The 20,263-nt window shown below is 39.8% G+C and overlaps 1 protein-coding gene across 18 annotated transcripts in view; it reads left to right on the forward strand.

Moving 5' to 3' along the window:
* Window positions 1–20,263, forward strand: part of CARF (calcium responsive transcription factor) — a 40,695-nt gene that overhangs the window by 13,620 nt on the left and 6,812 nt on the right. For 16 of the 18 annotated variants that reach the window (XR_011740077.1, XR_011740082.1, XR_011740086.1 and 13 more), the window contains 9 exons: window positions 2,237–2,426; window positions 4,645–4,765; window positions 5,682–5,825; window positions 6,275–6,508; window positions 6,894–7,056; window positions 8,019–8,094; window positions 11,915–12,045; window positions 13,499–13,850; window positions 15,923–16,608. Coding sequence is in view for 1 of the 18 variants with exons in the window: in XM_065840654.2 (XP_065696726.1) it covers window positions 2,237–2,426; window positions 4,645–4,765; window positions 5,682–5,825; window positions 6,275–6,508; window positions 6,894–7,056; window positions 8,019–8,094; window positions 11,915–12,045; window positions 13,499–13,850; window positions 15,923–16,041 (1,530 nt within the window). In the remaining 17 variants the exon portion in view is untranslated. Of the gene's footprint in view, window positions 1–2,236; window positions 2,427–4,644; window positions 4,766–5,681; window positions 5,826–6,274; window positions 6,509–6,893; window positions 7,057–8,018; window positions 8,095–11,914; window positions 12,046–13,498; window positions 13,851–15,922; window positions 20,259–20,263 lie in introns of those variants that run through there. The other 2 variants (XM_065840654.2, XR_011740093.1) reach the window with 2 other exon arrangements.

The following is a 20,263-nucleotide window of genomic DNA, read 5'->3' on the forward strand; positions in this document are numbered from 1 at the left end:
TGGGCTCAATACATGCTGCCCGTTGCACATCCCAGGGTCAGGACCGTGGTCCAAGAGGCAGTAGCTCCTCTGGCCATTAGCACTGCAGGCAGACATGGAGCAAGAAGCGCTGCCAGCTCTCCAGAATTAGCACTAAGCTCTGTGTTTGGTGTTGATTCCATGACTGCCTTGAAACGTTCAGCTTACACTTGCTGTACCTAGACACTGAAATGCCTCTGGTACCCTGCTGCTGTCAAGGAAAACTGCAACCTCGATGCGTGTACTTTAGTGTAAGCTTTAAGGAGCCTTTGCTGAGATGAGGCTGGGAGGGGGAGAAAAGGAATTACTTCATTTTTTGGCCCGAAGCTTGACTGGAGTTAAAGGGTTGGAGAGTATCTGATTACTTCAAGGTAATTACATTGTTAATAAAAAGTAGATTTAAAAAAACAGTTATTTTCTATAACCTACTTAGTTTTCAGTGGTCTGATCAGAATGCATTTCCAGCATGCATTAGCCTACTAAAATAGAATGTAATTTAAAACTACATTAATTAATCAACTGTACAAAGCTAAGTTCATTTATTAGTGTGGAGCAGATGTTCTCATTTCTTCCTACTTGGGAACCTGTGCCTTAACTGTTACTGCCACTTTGCTGGCACAACAGTTTCATCAGTCTCTCATCTCCTTAGAATATCAATGACCTATTTATAGTGACAGGTATAAGATGTGGAAAGCAAAATGCTGGTCACACTGTATTCACTGTGTGGAGCGGTACTGTAATCCCTTTTGTGAAAGGGGGGTGTCTGTAAAGAAAGTGGTTCTGGTACTTCTCAGACTGCTTTGCTTCTCTTGGATTTTTCAGATCGAGTTTTGAACAGAAAAGGTATTTATAATTTCTAGTTAAATAACTGGCAGCTTCTCTTCCTTGCCACAGCTGCATGATTGCAGCCTGTGCAGACTTTCTTAACTGCGGGAGCAGCATGCTTGCAGTGCAGTGAGCACTGAAGTGTAAGCGACTCGTATTTCGGAATGACTGGTGCATACATAACCCTCTGCTTTTACACTTGCACCCAGCAGCAGCACCGTGCTGACCCAGTTCATTCACAAGGCGTTCATTTGTTCTTTGTTTACTTTAGGTCTTGCTAACCACAAACATTTTGGTTTTCTTAGGTGACTGTGAGGCAGGTTTTCTGCAGTTGTCACAAAAGTATTCGTGTGGTGATAATCTTGGAGAGACACTGTTGCTGCTTTTGTTGTCAGCATTATTTAAACATCTGACTGCTCTGTCATTAGAGGTGGCAAAATAGATCTTTAGTACTCATTCATTATGCATTTGCCACACAGATACACTGTAAGACTGAGTTGGCAAACTACTCTGGGTGTTCTTCCAGCTGCTTGGTCAGCCTGATCCTGAGCTGCATGTGAACAGAAGCGAGTGTGGCATTCCAAATTCGGATGGAAAGCTCTGCTCCACCCTTGCAGGCTGGCCCTGGCAGACCAGCACTGAACCAGCTGTGACGGCTTCAAGTAGCTGAGCGGATGTCACAGGGGCTGTTACGGAGTCAGCAAGTTAGTTGTGGTTTGGTTTTTTACTCTGAGTCAGGTTAGATGGAGTTTTTCTGGAGCTGCCCAGAGCTTACTGAAGTTCACAGAAGCTATCATCAGTTTGCACATGGCAAATCTGGCATGTTATGTTTCTGTGGGTTGTTGAGAATCAGGAGTGCCTTGAAGATTGGCAGGAGTATTCCAGAGACACTCTATTCAAAGTTAGTGCAGTGGGTGGGTGAGACAGTTCCTGGTAGTACAAGCAGGTATATTCTACTCCTGCTCAGTGCGGCATTTGTGTGTTGAAGTAGATGCACAGACCATTTTTACTGCTTCAGACATTCCCTGTGGGTGGCATGTGAAGATGTTTACCTATGACAAATTTGCCTAGGTGGTGACTGCAACCAAAGTATGTGTTCGGGCAAACAACAGGAATGAATCTGTCCTGTGGAAATCGGAGTTAGCAGTAACTGTAATCTTTTCAGGGGTTCTTGGTGTACTTGTGGTCTTGGAGGTCTGACTGCTCTGGTGTTAGATCCTGTGGTAAATTTATTTGTGAGGGTACTAGTGTGGGGGAAAAAAAGCCATGAAACGCCAAAAATTTGGGACTGTGTCCACACCTGCGAGAGTCCCTGACTGCTTTTGTTTTCTTGTGTAATTTTCAGCAGTCAGCTGGGTGAATAATCATATTATTTCACCTCCTTTCCATGCAGAAAATTGGGGACTCGTACCGTGGCTATTGTGTGAGCGAGACAGAATTAGAAAGTGTTCTAACGCTACACAAGCAGCAAACACAGAGTGTGTGGGGGACACGCCAGTCTCCAAGCCCAGCCAAACCCGCCACACGGTTGATGTGGAAATCTCAGTATGTCCCATATGATGGGATCCCCTTTGTCAATGCAGGTAACTAACTTTTCTTTTAATAACTGCTTTCAAAATTTCAACATCAGTTGCCAGCTGGCCATAAAGAAGTATCTTTATGGTGTTCGTAATGTTGATGAAGTCAAGGCAGAAACAAAAAAGAGCAACTGGGCACCTCTGTGACACAGTCTGAAGGAGCTTGTTTCCCTGAAGCCACAGGCTTATGTTTTGTTGTGATTATTTCCTTTTGTTGTTTACAAATAAATTAGTTCAGTAGCATTTGATGGGCTGCTTGTGATGAGATTTTTAGATGATGGTCCCATCTGTTCTGTCAGTATGTGGAAGTTCACAGATGGGTAAGAGTTTGTTTGAGTGTTCTTGCCTGACTTGGAGATCCTTTGAAGACTTTGTTCCACAGGAGCCAATAAGCTATTTAAAGAACACCCTTTAAAAAAATAACTAAATTTTAAAAGCAAAATAAAGGTCAACTTACCTCAGCAGAGATATTTTTTTTTAATGACTGTGCAGACTTCACAGGTTGGTAATTACATATTTAGCTCATGCATTACATGTATGAAATTACTGAGAGCTCATTTGGATATGAAGTGAACAGGTTTTAATTGTTGCATAGAGATCATGAATGACTGGAATGTAGGTTATGTGCTTTTTTCTTTTATTTATTTCTTTGCCATTTTCCCCAAAGTACATATGAGACATCTTTAGTTTCCTATAAGATCTACCTGATAATTGGGTTGCCCTACAGTAAGATATTTAGAGAAAAAACACACATAGATTTAGTTTTTATTTGAAGTGTTGTACACTAATAGAGACTCAGATTATTAAGTTGTAATATTTTTTTTTTCTTTGCTGAGACCCCCCCAAGCAGGCATTTTGTGTATTTGTAATGTGTTACTTTTCCAGTATGTTTAGGTTTAATTTACAGTTCCTCCATGAAAAGCACTCATTAAAATCCTTTACACTTGTAGCACAGAGGCTGGAAATAGGCTTTACTGAACAGCAGTTTAAATACCAGATAACTGAGTTCTGAGCTGTGCAGGACAGAAGTGATGTTCTCAAGGAATTCATCCCTTTGGCATAAGTGAAACTGACCTGTAATACCTTCCGTGCTGTGCCTCAGCCAGAGAGAAATAGAGAGAAGCTGGGTAGCTCCCTATAGTGTAAAACATGCACTAATCATAAAAATTTGTATTTTTGTTTTTAATAAGAGTTTTTGAATGGTTGATACTTTTTTTAAAACAAGGGCCCCAACAAATTGCTTTTGAGATTCATATTAGCGATGACTAGCTTAAAGCTGTTGAAGTCTTTTAAATTGTAGAACTTCAATTTTGTTTGCAAAAAGAAACAAGCTATCAACAAGTATGTATAACAAAGAAGATATGTTTGTTAGACATACTCTTTTAAATTTCTTATTTATTTGCATTGGAGTTTTTAATTTATTTTAAAATTTTTTTACCTTTTTATTTGGCACTCCAAGGCAATAAATCATTAGGTACCTAATGAAAACACATTATGTTACTATTGTGATACTTAAAACAGTTTTGGTTGTGTCACTTGTAGTATAGATAGCTCCTTGCCTGCACACTGGAGTACATGAAATTATATGTATAAATAAAACATAATTAAACATGACGTGGAATAAATTTGGAAGAAGTTCCCTTCTTGACCACTTCAGTGCTATGCCTGTTACCCCTTTTGTTAGAGGTCTGCCTGGAAGAAATAACTTAAGTTTAAAGCTAAACAATATTTGTTTAAACCTGTCTGGTTTTGTGTGGGTATACCATACGGAAACGGTGTTATTTTGCAATGGGACAGGTCAGACTTGCAGGTAAGAATTTATAGGACAGCATGATCTGTACTATTGATTTAAGACAGGAGGCTGGAAATAGCTGCTGACCTTTTATTTCAGCTGTGGATCTTCGTGGTTATTTGGGAGATTCTGCTTCTCTTATGTTTATTATCAGCATTGTAAAGTATTGGTGTTCACCAGAGCAGAATCCAATATTTTACCTTCATATATGTTGCAGGAGTGTTGTGAGGTATAAGAAGTTTGGGAAATGCTTTGAAAATGTTCTGTGTTCCTTACATGCTGTGAGAGAAACATTTGCACTTAAGTGTTCTGCCTTCTCAAGAGTCTGATGGTAAACAGAAACAACTGGTTTGGATCTTTTCTATTTTCTGTAGTTACTTTTTTACTTCAGTGGTTGCTTGTATAAATAGTGTGCATTCTTTCTGTTCCCAGGAAGCAGAGCCATTGTGATGGAATGCCAGTATGGGCCAAGGAGGAAAGGCTTTCAGCCCAAAAAAGCTGGTGAGCAGGAAAGCACCTCTGGCCATCTGTATAAAGCCACGTGTCCAGCAAGGTAAGAATTCTCTGTAAAGTTAGAAGAGCTACTCAGCATCCTAAGAAAGTGTTCCTTCTGTGAGACTTGATATGCCCATTTGGGGGTGGTAGCTCATGTGCACTGTAGCTCATAACTTTGTCTCCTCAATAGCTTGAAGTTGATAATTCATTCAGAGGGAAGGAGGAAATGCTGCCTGTTACACTGAGTAAGGCTGAGATTTGGTAGGTTGCCTGGAGGCAAAGTAACAGTACATCAGGATATGAAATACAAGTGGAAATCATTCTCTAACTAAGCATTGGTTAGTTATTGTGGTGTCCTTTAGTGACTATTTTTGGTCCTAAAACTTTGTCATCTTATTTGTTGTTTTTCCTTCAGGCTTTTAATTGCACTCTTATCAGTCAGTCATACTAATTTACCAGATGTCGTATTTGCTGAAGGAATTACAGTTCTTCCTGTTCACTGGAGACTTTCTCCTTATCCATCACTAGTGGTTTGTTCCCTTGAGCATCCTCCTGGGTGCTTGTTTGGTTTTTACTGAGCTAGGAGTGTGTTTTACCTCCACAGTTCTAGGTATGTACGTGCTCAATTCTGGCCTCAAGCTGGGTGAACTACAGCCTGTTCAGAAACAGTCTTGTGTTTTTAATACACTGAGGAACAGAGGATTTTTGCTGAGGTACAAAATCACTCTGGTCAAGTGGCCTCCAGACTGGAACAGAAGTGTATAGATCTGTGTCCATCTGCATCCTGCTCTGTTGGATGCAATGTCCTTAACAATTCTACAGTTATTTTAGAATCTCCTCCCCTCCTGCAACACTCTGCTTGAACTTTTTCTATACTAATATCTGATATGAATTAAACGGGTTTTTTGCCTTCCCCTGAGGGCAAAGTGTATTGAAGGAGATTTTTTTTTTTATTCCCTCCCAACCCTTGGAAGGATCTATATTAAAAAGGTTCAAAAGTTTCTGCAATACAGAGTTCCTACTGACCCTAAAATTGACAAGAAAATCATAAGAATGGAGCAGGAGAAAGCATTCAACATGCTGAAGAAGAACTTGATAGATGCTGGCGGTGTTCTCAGGTGAAACTTCCACTTTTTTTCTGTATCTTGACAAATGAAGCAAAAAGAGAGCAATAATTTACCTGGTTTGCTTTATTTTTTACATAGTCACTGTATTAAGGCTCTTGCTTAGTATCAGTAGTAAAAAATCCCACAATGTCAGGGAGATTTCTGTGGCTCTGGAGTATTTAGTTTGGTAAAAGTGTTCAGCTCCAAGCTGTGGAATTTCAGTACATGTTTTCATGCCATGCAGGAAATAGATAGAAATAGTTGTATTATTTGGGGGTTTGAGCTGGTTTATTTTGCATGGAAAAGTGTGACAGGACCCTGAGCTCTAAAAGGCAATATCTTCCAAATCAGGGGCTGTGAAAACTTTCATCGCTCTAGTGTGGTTGTTTGTAATTGTCACACTGTTCATTTTTTTGCCTTTGCTTGAGAATTGTGTGTAGAAACTATTTCCTTCTTGCCAGGTGGTATGTACAGTTACCCACTCAGCAAGCCCACCAGTATCATGAAATGGAAACTTCTTGCCTCCCTTCTTCACCCTCCCATTTTTCCGTGTCTTCTCCTGAGGAGGAGGAGGAAGTTGTTAGAGATGAGAACTGTGCTTTGCCTTCCCGACTTCATCCTCAAGTGGCAGACAAGATTCGAGAGCTGGTGTCTCAGGGAATAGAGCAGGTCTATGCAGTGAGGAAGCAACTAAGGTACAGAACCATCTGGCATACTATTGGTCTGTAGTGCTATATCTACTTTTGCTTTTGGTTAATTTGTTTGCAATGAAATGGCAGCGCCGATACATTACTGCATATGTTTCCCGTACGTCTTGAGAAACTGTTTTTCCCAGATTTTGCCTTCTCTTTCCATTTTCTTGTAGGTAGCCACTAAGAGCTGCTAACCTCTTTGCAGTTAGTTGAAAAAAATGCACGTTTTTTTAGTTCCATACTCTGTAGCAGATGCACAAAGAACTAGGTCAGGTCATCTAGTTTACTCTTGTCTCATGATTGCAGCAAGGGGAGGGAGAACTATAACAGATGGAAATAGCACAATATATTTTAAATATGCATATTTTAATGTCCTTTAACGTTGCAGAAAGTATGTGGAAAGAGAATTATTCAAGCCCGATGAAGTGCCGGAAAGACACAACCTGTCCTTCTTCCCCACTGTGAATGACATCAAGAACCACATTCATGAAGTGCAGAAGTCCCTGAGGAATGGCGAGATGGTGTATAATTCAGAAAGTATCCCAGCAACAGTACGTTGACCTTCATGTTTCATTTTTGGAGTTAAACACTGGAAATCTTATTTTTTTACTTTTACCACTTAGCTGGTTTTCATCCAGAATTCTCTATGACTTTATATTTCCACCAGCAATATTTTCAGTGGAATATCTGGCTGAGCAAGACTGGATTAAATATGAATAAAACCTTCTGACCTTATTTGGTATTTATCTCATCAGCATTAGATTGCCATTAGTTGATTGACAAATTGTACAATACTAGCACTTCATGATGACTGCATGAACTGGAAGCCACGTGGTGTAGAAAAATTGACACACGTCAGAAAATTTTATTTGTGGCTTTGTCATTGTCTGTGTTTTTGAGAAGTTACTACTAATTTTCCACATCTGAAAAATGGGGATGAAGTATGTCTCAGGTGCAGTCTAAACTAGGGCTTGCACAACATTTTGAATGTGTAAAAATAAATGCACTTTATAGCCAGTAAGCATGAAGTGGATAATTCAGAATGCTCAGTAACTTCTCTGTGTTGCTCCTTAATTTTCTTCTACCTATTGGGTAATAAGGGATGTACAGTGATCCTAATGTTCTGAGTTATGATTTAAAATAAGCTTTGACAAACCGTACTGTTAACTCATACAGTGTCATTAGTCTTTTCTCTCTACTACACTGCTCTTGGTCCAGGTGAGTGCGAGATACGTGTTAGTCAGCCAGACGGTTTGACTGTTTTCTATTTCAAAGTCTTTGAACTTTCATGAGCAGACTTTAGCCTTCTGGTATAGTGCATGTTAAAAATTGTTTTACATTTGTTTGTTTGTTCATGTTTCTTGTAAGCCAAGAGCTCCCAAAACGAATGGCTATAAGAAAATCAGAAAGTGTAGTTTTAGCCACTGTTTTGCTCTGAGTCCTGTACTGAGCCCATGTTCCTGTGACAGACAAACTTCCGCCTTTCTGAGAACTGAGATCTTTTTCCTTTCAGCTGCAGTGGACCACAGACAGTGGGAATGTTCTCACAGAAACGGTGACTGTTACGTTTGCCTCACCACCTTCAGATGGTAGGACTGCATTAATATCTTGGCTGTCTCCAAATGTGATTTGTTTTATTAACTGTGTTATACAAGTTTCCTTCCAGAGGTCGCTGCCATGTTCTGTCACTTAGCTGAACTTAAGGAGGATTGTTTTATGTGTCTGTTTTGACATACATTTTTTTTAACCGCTTGACTGCATGTGTGAAAAAATACGTGTAGTTGTGATGGGTTGGCAGAAGTATGAAAATTATAAATTTGGCTTTTATTTAGCATCTTTGCGCAACTGAATATTTTAACACGATGGTTATGTGGAAAGCACGTTTTTCCTTGGATGAAGGTGCTAACACCACCTGTGTATAGAGAATTAAGTTCTTACTGAGCAGAAATATCTGTCAGGGCACACAATACCCAGAAGCCAACTGGGTACTTGAGTTGCTTGATGGTTTGTGCTTTGCACGTGCTTAAACGTTGTGTCAAAAAGGACTTGAATGCATATTGGGTTTCCTGTTTCTCACAAAGTCATTGGCTTGATGAGTTCCACTTGTAGGATCAGGCCCTGAACAACGAATGCTGTGTTTCTGTTGTCAGAATTGAAAGCACTCTTTTCCATTTTTCTTAATCCTTAGATCAGAAGTAGACCCACAGGTGTGGAGTGGCAGCAGAGCTGTGAGATACATTTCTTCAGTTCTTTATGTGGTATAACTTCTTTATGAATGCATGAGGCCAAAGTAGCATCTCTTCCCAGCAATTGCTGGGTATTAAACTTCCTCCCACTCCGCTGCAAAACCAGAGTGTAGATGTCTATAGAAACTTGGTTTTATGCATTCACAGTCAAAGGTCTGTCTTTTTGCAAGGTGCTGGTTAACACTTTTTCCTAAACCAAAACACAGGTGTTTGTAACTAGATCTACTTGCTGCCCACATAGTTACAATTACACACAGGGAGAGATGCTCTGCTGGATCATGGTGACTGATAAGAAATTTAAAATTAGGTTATTCTGCCCTTTTCCCCAGGTTTCAAAGATATTTTGCCAAAAAAAACTTTCCAGCATGCTTGTGGATGCTTTCCCTATCCCTTGTTTTAATAAGTTTGATATGAAACTCATCAGAACAGTTGTTGGCTTTTAGCAGGGATATGATTGCAGCAAGGTGGAAGAACCTAATTTTTTGCATACATTAAGATAATGCTGCAGACTTCTTAGATGTTTTGAATCTCAGTGGCAATGCCAGCGTGTTCCATCATTTAATTGGAACATGGTCTTGGGTACTTTTTGTTCCAGACAGCTGATGGAGAAGAGAGGTAAATTTTTAGGCTCAGTCTGAATAGTGTCCCTCTATTTTGGAAATTTCTTGCTTTTTAGGAGAAAAGGAAATTTGCAATACGAGCAGACATACTGTGCTTAAGTTTGCATGTCTATGTTAGCATTTCTATTGCTGCACTTTTATGGGAAGACAAGGAATAGTTGTGTTTTCAACAGCTGTGACAGAGCTCAGCAGGGATGACTTTCCTGGGGCAACAAAGATGATTAAGGGAGTGGAGCATCTCCCTTATGAAGAAAGGCTGAGGGAGCTGGGGCTCTTTAGTTTGGAGAAGAGGAGACTGAGGGGTGACCTTATTAATGTTTATAAATATATAAAGGGTGAGTGCCACGAGGATGGAGTCAGGCTCTTCTCAGTGGCAAACAATGATAGGACAAGGGGCAATGGGATCAAGCTGGAACACAAGAGGTTCCACTTAAATTTGAGAAAGAACTTCTTCTCAGTGAGGGTAACAGAGCACTGGAACAGGCTACCCAGGGAGGTTGTGGAGTCTCCTTCCCTGGAGACATTCAAAGCCCGCCTGGACACCTTCCTGTGCGACCTCACCTAGGCGTTCCTGCTCCAGCAGGGGGATTGGACTAGATGATCTTTTGAGGTCCCTTCCAATCCCAAACATACTGTGATACTGTGATACTGTGACTTTCGGTGTGAACTGTCTGAATGCTGGAGAAGGTTCAGGAAGACCAGTTCTTGGTTTCTCTGTCTTTCATAGGTAATTTTCTAAGGCAAAGTAGCCTGTCAAATGTGTAAACATCCATCCAGTGACCAATACTGAGTTTTAAAGGAAGCTAGAGAATTGGATTTGTTTAGTTTTCTGCACATGTGCACCAATTCAGTCAATATAAGCAGACATTCTAATTGCAGCATATCTTGCCTTTACTTAAATATGTGGGTATGTGTTTGTATACATTGTGAACACCTATTTGTAGTTGTGCTACAAGTTTAAGCAAAAAAAAAAAAAAGAACCTTGACTTTAAAAAAAATCAGCTCTCCTTAATGTATGTAGCAAAGGAAAACAACACTGACTTTTCAAACTGTTGTTGGTACATGTTTATTTTCATTTCAGTTTGTGCCGAATGAGGACAAATTTACATTTAAGAAATCAAACGATAACAGCACCAAAGCCAGCTGTTTGTTTTCTTGTTGTGCAGAAGTCCGTATCTCCATGTGATGCAGCTTTTCTCTTCTCTCCTGTGTTAGAATCACTGTAACCATCACACTTAAGTGTGTTCCCTTTGCCATCTTAAAATTGCAAGTGAGATTAAATACCTGTATTTATATACTTTTTTCATACTGAATGCCCATGCAGTGTAAGGAGGGGCGAGATCAGGAGCTGAACTATTCATTTATTCCTAGGCATGTTAGTGTAGAGTACAACTTATAGGAAGAGATGGCAGTTCTTTCTTTATGTGAACATTCACATATGCATATGAGATCTCTGTATAGTATTAAAAAGAGCCTAAATATTTTAAGTCGTTCTGTTCAAGGAGATCTTTTCTTAATGCTTAGAATAGAAGTAGAGCCACAGGTGTTGAGTGGCAGCAGAGCTGTGAGATACTCTATAGAGTGTATCTTATGGTCAGTTGTGATAAAGAGTGAGAGTTTGCAGATCAATATATATGCTGAAAAATATACCTCCACTTGCATAGATTGCTGGAAACTTTTATGTGATTTCCTGATAGAAAACTTTTTGCAATTGGCTGTTCTTTCTTTTTTTTTTTCTTTTTCTTTTCTATCTGCATGCACAGGGCAAGCTTCTTTTTTATAGTGATAGCAGTGAAACTGCAAAATAAGAGGCTAAGCAACATTTCCTTGTGTCTGGATAAATCTTATCCAAAATGTTCCGGCTTGCTCAGACAGGAAATGGAATGATCCCATGGGATGTTTTCTTGCAGAAATTGCTACAAGCGAATCTCAGTTTTTATGGATCTTTGGGAAATGAAGTCCACCATTCTGGCATTAAATCAGAATTTTGAGGATATGATGTAATCTGTAGGCTGAAAGGCCTCCAAATAAATGGACTTTTGGTATGATATTTTATAGAAGTTATGCTAATTCCACAAAGATGCTTGGAAGGGAGTGGTGAGACTTAGAGGATTTCCTGTGTAGATTTTTTTTTTTTAATTTTGGAAGACATCACTCTTTTGACGCCTGTCTGTTATTGAGCCCTTACTGAGATGTATGTATTGTCAAATTATTTGATTGCTGCTTTGTTAGACATGTTTAAGCTTTTCTGCTATAACTAGAAATTCAAAGCACAGGGTAGGATGCAATTAATTACTTTGCTCTCCGAAATGGATTTATCGATGCATCTTTTTTTACTCTGAACTGGCACGTACAATCTTACTACAGTGTTGTCTTTTTCTCATACCCAGCCTTTTTTCTTCTGCAAAGAGAACAGCATATATGCATATACATGTCTTTTTATATATCTATATTGAGACTGAAGGTGCTCAGTTTGCAGAGGAGGCTTTTAAATGGGAAGAAGAAATTTGGCATAACTGTTTGCTTTCTCTGTGGCACTGTAGGGAGCTCAGCAGGGGAGTCGCTCATCACCAAAGCAGAATCCAGCCAGAGCGGGGAGTCCTTGCTACCAGAAACAGCTCAGCTCTTGTCTTCACTCTCTTCACTTCAGCCCAAGATATTTGCACAACTTCAGGTACAGTCAAGTGCTTTACCAAATATCAGACTTTTTGTGCTGGGAGTGCTCAAGGTGAGCTGAGAACAGCAAGTTCCCTTTCAGCTAATGATTCCAAGCACTGGCTGGGTAACGTGGACTTCGAAAGAGCTGTCAGCTATTACTTTGGCCTCTCTTGCAGGTCACATTTAGCATAGAGCTGTGGTGCAGGGGATCCCACTGCCACCTTTTGACAGTTTGAAGTTAGGGGCTCTTGTGAAGACAAAACCGATAAGATGAAGGTAGAGGGCTTCTGCCTCAAACCAAGCATTTATTTATTTTGCACATGATCCAGTCATTTAATAATGAAAATGCTGCAAAACTGAGGGGTGATAAGTCAGTCTTAATTATTCCTTTTAAATCCTCCTTCAGCCTCTTAAGAAAGTATGTTAAAATCTTAAAAATGCTCCAAGCTTAGATCTGTAAACTTGCAGGCTGAAAGATTTGAAAGAGTGAGAATAAGAATGTCATTCTAAAAGAGCTGCTTGTAAAGCTTATCTCCCTTCAAGGCTGGCTCTCTTAACCTTCTTCCCTAACTGCTTTGAAAAGCTGCCTTCATACTTCCTGCACCCCAGTGAAACACATGATCCCTTCCCCAGAAATGCAGCCTGTTGTACTTAGTTTCCCTCTCTTTCTGAAGGCAACTTGGCTATCTCCCTCTCTGTTTTTTAAAGCAGATGCTTAGCTTTTAGTACCCACCTCTTGTAGGAATGGGCAGTATTGGGGAATGACTTGAAGCTGAATATGAATCTAAAATTAGAGCTTTGTGGTCATAAGTATTTTTCTAGATACTGCTAGATACCGTTGTCCTAACTGTTTTCTAATACAGCTTTAGCCTAGGGGTGCTGTTCAAAAGGCATGGTGTGTAACAAGTCAGAAGCTATCCAGTTCCAGCATTGCCACATACTTGCCATTAAATGCAGATTCCTTGTGCTGTAGATACTGGTATGTTGTCCAGTGCAGAGCCACAAAGATGGCAAAGGGAGTGGAGCATCTTCCGTGTGAGGAAAGGCTGGGGGAGCTGGGGCTCTTGAGCTTGGAGGAGACTGAGGGGCGACCTCATTAATGGTTATCAATATGTAAAGGGTGAGTGTCAGGAGGATGGAGCCAGGCTCTTATCAGTGGCAACCAATGATAGGACAAGGGGTAGTGGGTTCAAACTGGAACACAAGAGGTTCCACTTAAATATGAAGAGACACTTATTCACAGTGAGGGTACCAGAGCCTGGAACAGGCTGCCCAGGGAGGTTGTGGAGTCTCCTTCTCTGCAGACATTCAAACCCACCTGGACACCTTCCTGTGTAACCTCATCTGGGTGTTCCTGCTCCGGCGGGGGGGATTGGACTAGATGAGCTTTTGAGGTCACTTCCAGTCCCCAACATTCTGTGATTCTTTGGTTCTGTGTGATGTTAGTTCTTTTGCCTTGTCTTTCACAGGGATTACAGCTACAGTCAACTTTTACCTCCACAAATGGATCAACAGCCGTGATAGCTGTAAATAACCATTCCCCTCCCAGCCCTGCGAGTCTCCTGGATTCCATGGGGAGTGCAATAACCAACCATTCTCTAGTACTTGGTCAGGGACACGGTCTGCAAGCAGGTGCTGGCCTGGCACAACACAGTGCTGCTGCATCTGCTTTTGGTGAGCAGAGGCCAGTCACCGTGGGCCAGCTGGTGGCACTTGAAGGGGCAGATGACTCCAGAAGCCTGGAACGAGAAGTCCATCAGATTCTCTTGGGAGATGTACAGACTGTTCCAGTACAGATTGTGGACAGGCCTCCAGCACTTGGTAAGTTGTAGCCTTCCCAATAAGTCGTAAATTGGATTTTGGACAGTGGATTTTGTTCTGTGTGTCTTCAAGAAAGGCGAGATATGTGTTGATAGTCCAGCATAGACTTCTTTCAACTGATTCTAATTAATTTTTCTGTGAAAAAGGGACTGGGCGGGGGGGGGGGGCGGGAAACAAACAAAACAAAAAAAAACCCACACACAACCAAATTACTCTTTGGCATAAAAAGGTGACTTCTTAGTTAAACTGATTATAATTTTCTTTGACCAAATCCCAACTTATTTGTTGAACATAATATTTTGCCAAGAATCCTAATATTTAGCTAAAATTATGATCTTAGAAATATTTTTTTAAAACAAAAAATAAGAATGGAAAGCAACCACTATTGATTCTGGTTAGAACTCTTTGGAAAAAAATGGATTTTTTTTACTTCTTCTTTAGCACCGTCTCAGATTTCTGATTTATTTTTTAGGAGCCTGTAGTCATCAATATGCTTTAGTAGTTATCAGTTGGAGTAATTGTTTGGAATTTCAAACTTCTGTTTGAAAATACTTTTGTAAAATACACAATAACCACCATAAACAACTTTCTTACTGTCAAAATAGAAGGCTCCTTAAAACCATTGTTACCAGATGCAAATACAGTCTTTGAATTCTCAGTCGTGGAGCCTAATGGAAAATGAAAACGTGCATTCTCGAAGAATGATTTCTGATTCTTCGTGAAGAAAACCTGTTAAATATGGAACATATGTAGATCAGTGCAATATATCCTTTTGGCTTTCCAGAGAGTCTGAAATGCTAGCTGTACCGTGCTTTATTGTTTCTATATTTTCTTGTCATCTATGACTTCTAAAAAGATAACTCTTGAGCAGTTCTGCAGGAACATCTAGGAAAAGATGTGCTAGATCGTAGCCTGTATCTTCTTAATGCCATTGTGATAATTATTTCCATGTGTCCTGATGAGTTTTGCAGGTCAGCAAAATTTCAAAGAGGTTATCAGGTGCACCTCCTCCATTCAACTCTTTAACCCATTTGGTAAATCTAGATGTCGTTGCCTCTCAAATATTTTTGTGATGAGCGTTGTGAATTTTTAAAGAAATACTATTTTACACAAAAAGAAATGTAGTCAAATGTAAAATTATATAACTTCAAGGACTAAGCTCACTGTTCCTTTGGGATTTCCTGTGTTTTTTGTTTTCTTTGTTTGTTGGTTTTCTGCTGAAGGTCTCAGTTTATCACCACCAGCCTGAATTTGGAAATTGTGAGAATATCGGTGCCCTTCCTAAATTATGTGGAGGAGTTGCCTATAAAATGCAGATACCTTTTTCCGTGCCTCCCCCAGTCCCGGAGGCAAGTTCTGTATCCAGAGAGGAGAACAAAGACCAGGCTAGTCTGAAGAGGGAATAATGTTACAGAACTTATTTGGGAGGAAACACCATATATTTTGACTTAAGGGTTCAGTCAGTGTATATTTCAACTTTGTTTTTTTCTCCTCTGTGTGTGCGTATATTTATGCACATGTGCACTTTGTTAAAATTATCCTGTATGTTCTGGATTTTCTCTTGTCCAAGTGCTAACTTACGAATAAGCTATTTCCTGCTGAAAATAAATGCACAGTCATTGAGAAGCAGCCAATCGTGCCTGAAGTGTAAGTCGTGCTCTAAATCAATGTGCTTTAATTTTTTCAACAGCACTACCTCCATTCCTCCTTGCCCTGGAAAGAAAAAAAGAGGTGGTAGCTGTATTTTTCTATGGTAAAGACGAAAGATGTTTTGTGTGAGACTAATTTTGTATCTCCATACACTTTACTGTTTTTAGCAAATGTTTTAAATATTCTTACTTGAGAGGGCACTTACTGCAGTAAATTAATGTCAGCTTGCAATGTCTTATAGCACAGTAGGTGACATAACTGTCTGTCAAACTAAACAGCAGTTAACTTCACAAATGCCTTACCTATTCGCTTGAGTTTCTGGAATATTTTTCTTTTAAATAGCTACAGTTATTGGGGCTGAAGCGTTATCGGTGGAGTGTAACCTCAATGTTTGATTTTTGTTGTTTTGTTTTGTTTTTAAGCTGAAGAAAATACAGATGGTGTTATCTGCATGAGCCAAGTTAAACAAGAGCCAGGAGAAAAAGCATTGTCTGTGGAGCCAGATAAAATCAGAGACTGCCAGAGTTCCTCACCTCTTTAAATCTCTGAAGCCTGGAAGGGTTTTTCAAATTGGAGAACTCTAAATGTCTTGGAAGGAAAGGCGGGTGCTCTCAAAGTAATGCCATTCTTTTTAAGTTGTATGGTGACACTCAGATTAGGCGTATTTTACACTGGTTCTGACAGACAGCTGTTTTGATTTATGACTGTAGCTCGCTGCCAACCCCAGGCCATTCAGTTACCCTGTGGAACACCACCTCTCTTGTGTTTCAAGTTTTCAGCAATTTGAATGCTATCCAAATGGCCTGTTTTGGTCGACATTTCTGAAGGTCTTTCCACAGTTTCATTCCTTAGCTTTAGGATGTGGATCACAACACTGAGTTTGCTTTTCTCCTTGAGACCCTCGACTGTTACTGCACAGAGACCATAGAATCTACCACCTCCAAGACCACAGAATCCAACAGCAAAGTGTATCCATACAGCAATGGTTTTGTGAGAAAATGAAGGTCCAAAATGCTGAATTTCCAAGTGATGAAGGACATTGCTTAACAAAACGCAGCTTTGACCTAATCATAATGTTAATGGTGTGAAGATCAAGGAGAGGAGAAAGGTGAGGTTGCCAGGTGAACGTAAGGTTGTGTGATGAAGAGGAGCGTGTGAATTGTAGCAGTAAATCTGTTTGATTTTTACACCTCTGAACTTAGTTCTGGCTTTATAATGAGGTTTGTTGCTGCATGCAGCCTTTGCCAGCGGTGCTCTATTAGCAGCTGGTCGTAACAACTACATGCAGGAGTCTTGTCTCATGGAAAATGACTGCTGCTGTTTCAGCTTAATCTACCTTTTGCTTTATGCATTTAAGCTATGAGCTCAGATAAATATGATTTAACCTGCTGCTGTTCATGATGTTTGCCTTATGGATACATTACTATCAAAGAGACCCAAGAAAACAAAGCAAGTAATATAAATCCAATATATGCAAGTGTGCTGTCACTATAACGTTCAGAAAACAAACTCATCTTTTTCAACGGTGGCAGCTCCTAAGACTAAAGTGGTCTGTATTACATAAAATAATTACCAGGAATATTTTTAAAAACTGAGTGTGATAAAGAAATATCTTTTAGCAATATTTAAGCCAAAGCCATAGTAAGTGGCAAGCACTGAGTTGCATTATCTGTGACAGACTTGTCACATAGACCTACAAAAAACTTGGAACACATTTAAAGCAGTAAATGTAATGAAACTGGTGCCAACATAGATATCAAGTTAAACAATAGCATTGTTTGCTTCAGATGTTGAATTCTTAGAGCAACATTCAAAGTATCTTATGTACAGCAATATCAACAGTTCTGTTATTAGTTCCTACTAAGTGACTGAGAACTTGATCATAATATTATATTTTTTTTCTTTGTGCTGTACAAGAATGCAGTCTGAGGCATATTATGTAAACGTAAAGATTAACATTTAAAAAAATTGAAACGTGTTAACATTCAGGGCATTCACAATCATCATCTAAGTAGTGACCATTGAAAATTAATTTTTAATTTTCTTTTGAGTGTGTAAAGCTTAAACTTGAAAAAGTCTCACATTGAACTTGGGTTCCTGATACTCAGCATCTGTTAGGTAGGTCCTATATCTTAGTCTTACCTTAAAATATATTAACTTCTGTGAGGTTAACTAACACTGTTAATGCTGTTCATTTAAAGCTAGTGTTTATGGGTTAGCTTAAATTAAAGTTTTCCAACAGAATCATGCCCTTATTTAATAAGTCAGTATTTGATCATGCAAGTGGATAGAGAATCTCCAGATCTTTTGGGTCTCTCACTGTTTCCATCAGTTCTTGCTTAGTTCCCTCATTAACAGATCTGTTCAACAGTCCCTGTTCTTCCCACCATGAGCTACAGTCTCATCCTGGGCTGAACAATATTTCTGACGATACTTCTGGTTTGGAGTCAGTGCTCACACGCAGAAATATTATTGTAGTTTGTTTTGACTTGCAGGCTGTGAAATGAATTTTATAATCTACCCTGAAAACAATAGAATGAAAAGTTGGGAGAAGTTTAAAGCAGTAAATAAGCAGTTGTTTTTAAAAGCTGAGGATGAGAGTTGCAATTCTATTCATCGAAAAATTTAATTTGAAACGTTTCTTCAGCCAATACTAAAGTTTTTGTTTTCAGTTGCCTTCATTTTCACAGAATTTCAGTTCTGTGTCTTCTGAATACATATTCCAGCTTATTACTTTGTTTTTTTACTTTAGCGTGACCTTTCTTTACACTTGTTTTGTGCACATTGCTAATGGAGGAACACACACTCATCACTCATAGCCAGTCTCTATATTCAGTTTCACACCTTAGTTCACTAATGTCCACCTAAATTTTACAGAAAAGACTCTGTTATGTATATGAAAAAGTCACAAGTAAACAATACCACTTTCAATGCACTCAAGTTTGTTTGCGTAGAATATTAGAGGCTGATTTTTCCAAGAAAGCTCTGTAGGTTGGTGCAAAGTAATTGTTTATTACTTTGTATTGGAACTGTAGATGTTTTTCTGGTGTTTACATTGTTTTCTTGTGGTCGTTATGTTCAAGCATTTATTTTGCAAACAGAATTCCTGAGCTTCCGCAGTACCGTAAATGAACAAATTATTCTTTGATTTAACCTCATTGTTGGTTACCCATAACAGTGATTGGTCGGCTTGACAAGAAGGGTTGTGCTTGTGTGTGTGCGTGCAAAAAGAAGGTTTTTCTAGAATGTAGAGAAGACGTAGAAGGGCACACGCGCATAGCTCTCGTTCAAGGCTGGCGGTCTCTTGGATGGAAACCAGCAGCATTAATGAGTCTCACTGTTCAAAAATGAAGACTTGACCACGTGATATGAAGATTGTTGCTGTTTGTACAAAATTTAGAGACAAATGTCTGTATATGTGTGTGTGTATATATATATATTTATAAAGTAACTTAATGTATAATATTTCTATTCAAATGTAAAGTACTTTTTCTTTAAAAGTGATGGTCTTATGTTGTGGTTATGGGGAATCGTGGGGAGAAATACAGAAGCGACTTGAGGGCAGTGGTTTCTGGGGATAAAGGAAAACAAGTAGGACAGCTCCAGGGAGACCAGGTGGCAGAAGGTCCTGAAGGTGTGTGACAAGCAAAGGGTCCTGCGGGGAGGGCTGGGGGGCTGTGCTGCGGGGCTCTGGGGCCCTGGAAGGGGGAGTTCATGGTAGGAATTTATAGGGACAGAAGAAAAGGGAAGCCCATCCTGCCCTCAAAACCAAGAGAGCTGCTTGGGTTTTGGTGAGTACCAGAGGCGGGTAAATGACTTCCTGTAGTCTGAGACAGCCATACTTATCTTCTAATGTGAAGAAGAAACTCCTTTTGGAGCTTCAGCCTGGGAGCATAGATTCTTTCCTTTACATGTTACCATGGAAAATAAACCTTTTCTTCCCAAATGAATTACCCTGCTGCTCCCCTCACCCTCTGGCTGCAACTCTGTCTCCCTCAAGCGTGCTTCGTATCCATCCTGGTCTCTCTTTCTTCGCACTTATTGGGGCTTCCACCCAAGTCCTCAGACCCCCCGAGTTCTCAGTTCCACTGTTGCAGCAGCTGCTAAGTTCACTGCATGATAGCAATGGGATTTGCTCCTCTCCTTTTTTCTTCCCATCTCCCCAGGATCCTAAGTCCACACGTTCCTTTTAAGTGTTTTTTTCCTTGTTTGCTGTGGGGCTTATCATCATTACCTGGATGAATATCAGGCAACCACATTTCACAGGACATTTGTTAGGTTCACAGCAACTGGAAAATTTGAGAAAACAAGGAGAAAAGCGTAGTTTCTGCCAGCTGTTAGGGCTTTATATTGAGAAACTGGCTTCTTTCCTCTTCTGGCACTTCAGGTCCTGCTTCTGGCTGTGGAGAGCAGCTGGTTGTTGAATTGTCTGTTGGCAAACTTACAGTTTGCTACCCTAAGCCTATTCAGACAGATACATTCTCAGAAGATTAGGCAGGAAGAATCTGTTCTATTAGGGATAGAAAGTGTGATATAGCTGAGGATGTTGCTGTGAAAAGTTACTGCTCTTCATGGCTCTCTGAGGAGAAAATTCTCCTTGATCCGCCACCCTTCCCTCCTGAACAAAGCTTTTGTAGGAATAAACTTCAGAGCCTATCCCATCAGTAATGATGATCTTCTCCAAGCAACAGTGCACCTCATTAATGAATGAAACAAGTGTTGTGTAAAACAGGCTGTGTTGATTATATTTTTTTTTTCTTTTA

The sequence above is a fragment of the Patagioenas fasciata genome, chromosome 7 (genome assembly GCF_037038585.1).
Source record: "Patagioenas fasciata isolate bPatFas1 chromosome 7, bPatFas1.hap1, whole genome shotgun sequence".
Lineage (NCBI taxonomy): Eukaryota > Metazoa > Chordata > Aves > Columbiformes > Columbidae > Patagioenas > Patagioenas fasciata.